This window comes from Geospiza fortis, unplaced genomic scaffold (genome assembly GCF_000277835.1).
Source record: "Geospiza fortis unplaced genomic scaffold, GeoFor_1.0 scaffold353, whole genome shotgun sequence".
Taxonomy (NCBI): Eukaryota; Metazoa; Chordata; class Aves; order Passeriformes; family Thraupidae; genus Geospiza; species Geospiza fortis.
In genome coordinates, this window is record NW_005054473.1 from 976,953 (window position 1) to 985,875 (window position 8,923).

The following is an 8,923-nucleotide window of genomic DNA, read 5'->3' on the forward strand; positions in this document are numbered from 1 at the left end:
GGGCTGATGAGCCCTTGGAAGGGATTATTAAAAGCAGCACTGCCTTTGCCGATGTTTTCAGATAAACGGTGAATACTTTTCTGGCCACTATCCCTGGGCCAAATACACTTCATTAGGCTTCATTGGTGTGCCTGGATCTGATCCATTATGGAGTTACATCCTTAGGCTTTATTGGTGTGCCTGGATCTGATCCATCAAGGAGTTCCATCCTTTACACAGTTGTTTATGACACTGAGTATCGCGCACCGACACGGGCAGGACGAGGGGTTTTGTTTCGTTTTGAAGGTAATACAAGTGCATTATCTGACCACTGCCTTCGGGACTGGTAAGGCTGAAGGGGTTAATCGCCTCTGTGACAGAGGAATCATTTTGAGTGTTGGCCAGGCAAACAGGCTGGGTTAGAAGAATGAACTATCAAAAACTGTCAGGGTATGAATAGAGTTATCATATGAATGGATGTGCCCCTGGAGATAAAGGCAGCACCGAAGACTGCCAGCGAGGCCAGCAGGGACAGGCAGAACACAGGACCCGAGCAGAACAAAGAGCGGAGGTGGCGGGATGTCTCCAGAAAACCAGCGCTCCCCAAGCCCTGCCGCCGGCACCCAGCACTGACCTGGGATGTGTGGGATGGGCTTCCACCCTTCCTGAGCATCTTTGGGGCTGGGGTTTGCTGCTGGCTTGTTGAGGTTTTTTTTGAGTAAAATATTTTGCTAACCACCTTTCAGCAATTGAAAAAATAAGGAATTCTTTCCTCCCTGAAGCAATTCATCAGGTTTTCAGTTGTACTTAAATTTGGCTTCATCAGATCCATTTCCACCATCACCAAAATGGGTGCTCATTTATTGTCACTGGAAACAACCCCTTGCAATTTCAGGAGACAAGAATTCAAGGAGAATGAAAAACCTGCCAAAGTAGGTGTGTTTTGTACACAGGTGTGTTATTTTTCTGCAAATTTTGGAGGTTGATTTTCCAGAAGTTTTATAAGCTATTAATACAAGAGGGATGGAAATGAAGATGGCACCAGAAACATATCCCTGTAAGCCTATCTAAAATTATGCAAATATTTGCTTTATATCAGCATTTTGGGAGCAATCAAAAAATTAAATACCCCCAGATTTTTTTTTCACTAATGTAGCCTAAACCAGCTCCCTGTTTTAAACCAACGCTTCTCCATCCCCCATCACAAAAAGTCCATAAGCTTAAACACTCTTGCTTCCTATCCTCAGAGAGGAACACAGACCCCCACAGCCTTTTTAAAACGGAAAAGGCGATTTCCTCTCCCTTTCAATGTCTTGCTTTTCCCGCAGCCCCGACTTCGGCATTGCTGCAGAGAAGTAGGAAAGAAGCATTGAATAAACATGCAGATTAGTTTTTACCTTTTTTTCTGTTTGAGCAGAGGGGCAATTAATGAGATTACAATGAGAGATTAGCGGGGGAGACCCCCATGAACCTTTCCTGTGGCCCCCGTTTCAGCAGTGCAGCAAGTGGCTGGGTTTTCCCAAGGATTCTGGTGCTTTCCCGCACCCCATCCCTGTTGAGTGGAGGAACAAAACCCCATCACTGTGGTACAAGGAAAAGATGAGTATCCTCTCCTCGGCTCAGCATCCTCCCCTGTACATCACCCCATCCCCATCACCTGCCGTTTGCCTCAGCCAGCCCAATGTGCCCCAAAAAGCTGGGGGAAATGTCCCCAAATCCCCCTCCCCTGCTTCACCAGGTCCCCACATGGAGCTCTCCAAGCTCACCCGCGGGCCATGGGGTCCATGTTGTGATGGGGAGGATAGTCACCCGTCTCATGGACGGAGGGCAGAGCTGAGCTGGGGGCACCACCTGGGAGGGAGTAGACCCCCAGCAGCCCCATTTGAAATGCCATTTTTTGACAGAAAATACAATTTTGTTACCCCCCACCTGAGTTCCAAATGTGGTGATTTCTGCTTGTCTGATTTTCTTTCAATTCAACAAAGATATTTTGTATTTTATTATTTAACTTCAATTTGTGATATAATATAAAATACCTGCTTTAATATTTTCACCTATGCAACTCAGTCTGCAATAGTGTAATTATTTTTAGTCTCTCATACTTCATATTATTGAAATATCTTATATTGAAATATCATATATATTGAAAATATTTTTCTACCTCCCTGCTCTAAAGCAATTAAATGATTTCAGACAATTCTTTTTTCAGTACTCCAAATAAAAATCTTCCACATCCTGCAAATTTTTACCCCTCTTTAAAAAAAAAATCTGAGTTTTGCCTTTCAATGCATTTTGCAGTGGCTGCCGTGCTGAAATGGGGGATTTCCCATGGAATAGCGATTCCCTTTTCCTCTTATTTCTTGGACACGCCTGTACACAAGGCTGAAAGGAATAAAAAATATAAGCTTAAAACTTCTTGGAACAAATATTTCAGGAAAAAGAAAGGCACTGGGAGCTCTTGGCAAGAAAAAAAACTAGGGTTGAAGACGGTTTTTTGAACAGGTTAATACATGTTTTTATACACCAACTGCCTCCCAATACATGCAGGCAGAGTGTAGCAAACTGTGGCCTGAAATTTGCTTTGTGGTTGTAATTTTCCACCTTGTAGTTCCCAAACGAGCACTGGGTTTGCTCGGCAGCACGGCCAGAAATGCAGGGTGCTGAGAGGCTGTGGAGCAGGCAGAGATGATGGGCAGCCAGGCTACACCCTCACGCCGTGCCCGTAGCTGCCACACGCTCTGGGATGGGGCAGCCAAGCCTGGCACAACTGGATTGTGGCATGCACCAAGGCTGGGTTCTGCTCTGCAGCATCTCCCACATTTCCAGTCCCATCCCATGCCAGGGTGCTCAACGACCGCCACCACAGCCGATCTAGTGCGGACGCTGCTCCCAGCCTATCCCAGCACTGGCGCACTGGGAACTGGCAGAGCCCACGGCCACATCCCAGCTCCACTGCTCACATTGCAGACCTGGCTGGCACTGAGTCCCCCATGCCAGGGCACAGCAGAGCCCCAGGATCCGCGGGGCCATGAGCATCATCGCGGTGGTGGATGGAGCACCAGTCGATTCCTGCAGGCTCCCACACCTTTTCTTGATGCCATTCAGTGCCTCCTGTCTGGTCTAATTGAGATCCAGCCTGCTTGGTCTGCCCCAGAGCCCAGCACATCCCCAGCACACCCCAACCTCCTGACCAAGGCTGTGATTGAGGATAGCTTTCTTTTCCAACAAATCTTGTGGGAAAGCCAGGTCTCTCCTAGCTGGCCACAGCAGTGCAGGGCCTGGCTGTCCATGCAGACACCATAAAGCCCAAATCAGCATCCAGCGATCTCCTCCGTAGAGTACAGCAAGGAGGCCCTTGCCTCACTTGTCAGTGCCCAGCATGCGCCAAGTCCAGGCAGGGCTGTTTGGCTTTGCGGGGCTGCAGCACTGAGAGCCTGGCACTGCACAGGCAGCATCCTGCACCACTCCCTGCCCGGGGCATGGGGCAAAGGGCAGCTGCTGCATCCCAGAGCAAAGACCAAGCAAGGGCTGGGAGTGTCGGGGTGCTGGGGCCCCATTCTGCACCGTCACAGCCCATCCCCAGCAGCGAGACCCCAATGCATCCCCCTGTGTGGGCAGCAAAGCAGATGGGAAAAGGAGCAGGAAGAAGGCCAGGAAGTAGGCATTTGGCAGAAAACAGAGTTAGGACCAGCAAATAGCTGGAAATTGGGGAAAAAGTGAGGAAAATGCTGGTGGGTGTTGGACGATGGCAGTAAGCACAAGGACCCAACCCAGCAGGGTTCTTCAAAGTGCACGAGGCACAGGGGTGGCAGCCCTTGGGCCCCAGCGTGCTGGAAGGATGGCAGAGATGCAGGGGCAGGAGAAGGGAGAGATGCCACCACCTCCATGGGGCAGGGACACGGGCCCCGGGGCTCGCTGCAGAGCCTGCGCCGTGCTGGCCGTGGTTCTCAAGCACAGCAGAAGGGAGGAAGGATGCTGCTGCCGGTGCCAAGGACATGCTCGGGAGCGGGAACAGCAGATCCCTGGCGATGAAGATCAGCAGACCTGGGAGCAGCCGTGCCGCCGCTGCCAGCACAGAGGGAGACAGGCGAGCGGGTGGGTGGCAGGAGCAGCACTGCCGAAACCCAGGGGGGCCTGGAATACTGGAGTAGGGACACGGACGAGGGCCAGGGATGAGGGCAGCCGGCAGCTGGGTAGAGTGGCCGGCTGGAGAGAGCAGGCCTGACGTGGCTGACACCAAGATGTCGGGAGAGGATCCTCAGCTGCATCCCTGCTTCCTACTTCAGAAGTTTCCAGCCCTTTCTCTCACGAGAAGTTTCCCACCTGAATGCTCTTTCCAGCTCCCCTCATCCTCCGCATCCTGGCATCACCCTGTGCACACCTTCCTGTGCCCACCCACTCGCTCCATCACAGCCCACGCTGCTCGGCCAACGCACCCGGCCCCGTGCTGCTGCCAGCTCCAGTGATGGGGAACGCCATGGCTGAGCTGGTGCCGGTGTCCCTGTCCTCTCTGCAGCCACCCCTGCATGCTGCAGCAGAGCCCGGGCAGAGGAGGGAGGCAGAGCTGCCGGCATTGCTGCAGAGTCAGGTTCTCCTGACCAGCTCCGAAGTTTTGCCTCTGGTGCAAAAGCTCCAGGATTAGCAAACTCAGGCAGGCAGGAACCTGGAGCTGCGCTCCCCTGGGAGCACAGAGAAGCAAGGCCCGGTGGGGCTGAGCCCATGTGGGCTCATCCAAACGGCCACAGCGATCCCGCGGGTGCCCCTAACACTGCCCCGTCACTCCAGGGCCACCCCGGTTCCTACCTTCGCTGGTGGTGGCCGACAGGCAGGCAGCCAAGGTTATGACGATGGAGAGCGAGGATGTCAGATCCCCCTGTGCCCATGCCATGGTCCGGCGGGGGCCACCAGCGCAGGGCCACCTCGGTTGTCCCAGCACCTCTGCGAGCGAGCTACCTCTGCCCAGAGCTCCGGCAGTGGCCGGTAATGCAAAGGCACTTTGCGCACATTGCTCGCAGCCACACGGGCGGGCGGCAGGGAGGGAGCAGCCTGCCCGTCACCGCTCGCAAGCCAATGGGCTGGGTGGGCTCTGCAGCGAGCCCCCCTTTCCGCGCCACACGCGCTCGCTGTGCCCAGAGCCGGCGTCTGGCCTCGGGCTCCCGCTCCCCGCTGTCCCGCACCCCCCCGCCCTCGGGGAGCTCCGACAGCCCCCGCTGCACCTTGTGCCCCCCATCCCGCTCCGCTCTCCTCACCGGCCGCGGCCAGAGACAAACTTGCAGCGCTGAGGGGAGCCCTGCACTCGGCCGGGGTCAGGTGTGAAGGGGATGGGGTTACCCGTCCCTCCCGATGTGCAAGGAGAGGAAAACCCCTTGTAACTGCTGCCCTTGCTTGTCTGAAGGAGACAGGTAGGACACCCCCATCCCGATGCTTTCTGTGCCACATCGTTCTGGGACAGACACTCTGCTCACAATTGACCTGTGGTGGTGGGAGCAGGGGACAGCACACGGGGCTCACAAAGCCCTGTTTACTGTCACCTGACGGAGGGTCAACCCTTTCCAAAGCAGTTTGGGAAGACACAGCAATTGTGCCAAGGCAGAAAGGCTGGGCACTGGGCAAGGGTGTCCTGGGACAAGCTCCTGGGATTACCTAGGAAACACAAAGCATCCTTCCCACAGCTTCTGCATCCCTCTTGCTTGGAGCCACCAGAATTGCCAAGCCAGGTGAGTACCTTGCTCAGCATTAAACACTCGACATCTGTCAACAGACCCCCTACAGCCACTACTGCTTCTCCATCTAAATGCTGAACGATCATTAATACCTGCCCGTGGTAACCACAGATGCTGACTCCCATCTACGCCACGTGCAGTGACTTATTTGCTCCTGCCTGCACTCACGGCCAGTGCATTGTGACTGCAGCTCTACCCTGCCCCAGGAACTACCCCTGGGCAAGGCACACAGGGCAGGATAGGCATCTCTTCTGTTGTCTGTCAGGCCATCCCTTAGAAAAAGCTCATCCCAGAATTGCTCAGTGGGGACAGGGAAGGAGAGGGGGTGTTGCACACCCTCCATGCCACTCTGTGTACCCTGTATGTTCCCTGGAGATGCTAGACCCCATGCTGGGGCACCCCATGGTGCTACCAGCAGTTTTCTGTGTGGCGGAGTGAGAGGAGCTCCCTGCCCGCCTCCCAGCGTGCAGTGGTAGCAATTTCTCATGCAGAATGGATGAGGGCTGTACCTGCAGGGACGTGTCTGCACCACTCATCACCAGGACCTGGGAACAGCACAGAACCTCGGGTCCCTCCAGGTTTTGTACCCTGCCTGCCTGGGAAGCAGTCAGTGCAGAAACAGTGCTGGAGAGATCCTGTCATCAGCAGGATCACAGGATGGGCTTGCAGGGTGGCTCAGGCAGGAACACAGCTGTGCCTCAGATGACACCAGACACTCCCAGGGTAGGAGCCGAGCAGGGCTGTCAGGTGATGGGTACAGCTACACAGGGGACTTTGCAGTGCACCTTGGAGCAAAGGTCAGGGCTGATGGCCTCCAAAATCACAGCAAGCCACCAGGAAGCCCCCCATGATGCCACAGTAGTTGCACCCCTGCAGCTGGTGGGAAAGCAAATTTTCTGCCAGCTATCACATTGCTACTCTGACCCAGACATTTCCATTTGCTGAAAGGGCTTGTCACAGCTCAGTGCTGGATCATTCAGCTCTCTGCCCCACAGTGCCCAAGCAGAGCCAGGCTTTCCAGAGGGATGATATTCACACTGCCACCATCTGCCTGGCTCTTTTGAAACCCCCCTGCAGAGCTACCTCCAGCTCTCGTGCTCATCTGGAGAAGGCTCTGGGGAGTCCTTATAGCCCCTTCCAGGGCCTAAAGGGGCTCTAGAAAATGGACTTTGGACAAGAGATGGAGTGATAAGGGGAAATGGCTTCACACTCATACAGGGCAGGGATGGATGGGATATTGGGAAGAAATTCCTCCCTGTGAGGGTGGTGAGGCCCTGGCACAGGGTGCCCAGAGCAGCTGTGGCTGCCCTATCCCTGGCAATGTTCAAGGCCAGGCTGGGTAGGGCTTGGAGCAACCTGGTCTGTTGGATATGGGGTGGAATGAGATGGTCTTTAAGGTCCCTTCCAACACAAAAAATTCTATGATTCTGTGATCTCAGTCCCAAACTCTGGAAAAAGCTCTGGGGAGGCAGAAGCCAGCTTTGGCCTTCCAGCACTGAGTGGTTCCACTCCCAGTGCCATGCCCCTAACCCTGCAGACCTTCAACACATCCCAGCTACCCACATGGGCTCTCCAGTCCCCTGGTGCCCTCCCAGCCCCATGTGTGACAGGACTGTGGGTCCTCTGGGTCTTGCAAAGGGGACAAGAGCCAGCAGCTATTGCACGTCCCCCCAGGTTTGGGTTTGCTGTGCTCCAGGACTGCAGAGAAGCTGTGCTGGCTGTTCCACACTGTAAAGCAGCTTTGCAGGAGCCAAGACACAGCCACACCAGAAATGCCCTGAAATCCCTGCCAGGGCATGGGAGGCCTCTCAGATACACTGTCAGCTCTGGGGAGAGGGGATGGGTGTAATGGGATGCCTGCAAGCAGAGGTGGGTGCAGCAGGGAGTGGCGTCAGTGTGAACTCTGTACCACAACACAGTGCACGCACACTGGGCACAGAAGGGCTGTGGGGGTAGGGGCAGACATTCTGGTTTCCCTGGACACTTGGTTTCGTGGTCAGGATGTGCCTTGAGTGCATAATCGATGCATGTGCATCGAGGCTGGGCACTGTCAGGGGTGTTGGAGCTGGTACAGGATCAAACACCTTTGGGATGCTCCTGGGTAGGAATGCAGATCCCTTCCACACCAGGATCCATGTGCAGCCACAAGGGGTGGTCACAAGGCATCCCAGGAACCCCAAAGAGAGCAGGAAAGAGAAGCATGGAGGGCATCACACCAGGATCCGTCCCTCTCCCCACCTGCAGCTCTCCCCAGGCTCCCATTCAACTATCTCTGGCCTGAGCCCAGCTGCCTCTCCCTTCTTGCTGAGTGCTGCTGCCTCCTCTCCTTGATGAGTCTCTTGCCACGTCCCTCAGCCATGGTCCTGCACCTGGCTGTCACTGAGATGGGGAGGATATTTATAGATGCAGCAGAGAGAGGAGGGTGCAGCTCAGACAGATCAGCAAAGGAGAGAAGCGAACCTGGGTTTACCCCCTTTTAGCAGCTCCCAGGTCACTGTGCATTTACCAGGGAGGCCACAGCCTCCTGGTTAACTCGGTGGCTCTAACCTGAGTGGTTGTTGCCCTTTGCATCCAGCTTTGCACCCAGGGATTGCCCATTGCAGCCCTGAAAGAGCAAATCTGTGCCTGGACTGAGGAGGGCAGCCCTGTCTCTGGTGTTCCAGCACTTCTCCAGCACATCCAGGCACTTCTGCTCTCCTGTAGCATCTGCAGGACCATGTGCCTTAGGGTCAAGGCTGGTGGAGGCACTACTGGCAGTCATCAAGGGAACAGGACCATCTCCACACCCATGTCACTCTGTGTTGGGACACCAGCAGAGCCAGGACTCTCTGCTCCAAGCCCTGCAGAGAAGGAGATGCTCAGGGCAGGGACAGAGCCATGGTGCAGGTCTCCATAACCCCTGACACCTCTTCATCCATCTGTCCCCTGCTGTACATCCCTTTCTGAGGAGGAGGAGACAGGATGGGACATGGTGCCCTCTCCCAAACCCAGTGTTCTTCCTGCTCATCAGGTGTCTGCAGAAGGACAAGGACAAGCTGTGTATGTCCCTGAGCAGTAACAACACTGCACAGAGGTCCAGGATCTTCCCAGAAAAGCACTGATCATTGTCGGTAGAGGGGCAGGACTCCTGGGGGACTCTCTCCACCCAAATAGCCTTAAAGTATGCTCCATCCATGTCCTGACCAGGCAACAGCCCTGAATCCAAGGAGCTTTAAAACCTG

General features: G+C 54.8%; 1 protein-coding gene across 4 annotated transcripts in view; it reads right to left on the bottom strand.

The window, feature by feature from the left end:
• Positions 1-8,923, bottom strand: part of EPHA8 (EPH receptor A8) — an 81,288-nt gene that overhangs the window by 49,177 nt on the left and 23,188 nt on the right. For 3 of the 4 annotated variants that reach the window (XM_031062916.1, XM_031062918.1, XM_031062915.1), the window contains exon 1: positions 4,783-4,946. The exons of the other annotated variant lie outside the window; for it this stretch is intronic. In XM_031062916.1, the coding sequence (XP_030918776.1) occupies positions 4,783-4,867 (85 nt within the window). In that variant the 5' untranslated portion in view covers positions 4,868-4,946. Of the gene's footprint in view, positions 1-4,782; positions 4,947-8,923 lie in introns of those variants that run through there. 4 annotated transcript variants of the gene reach the window in all.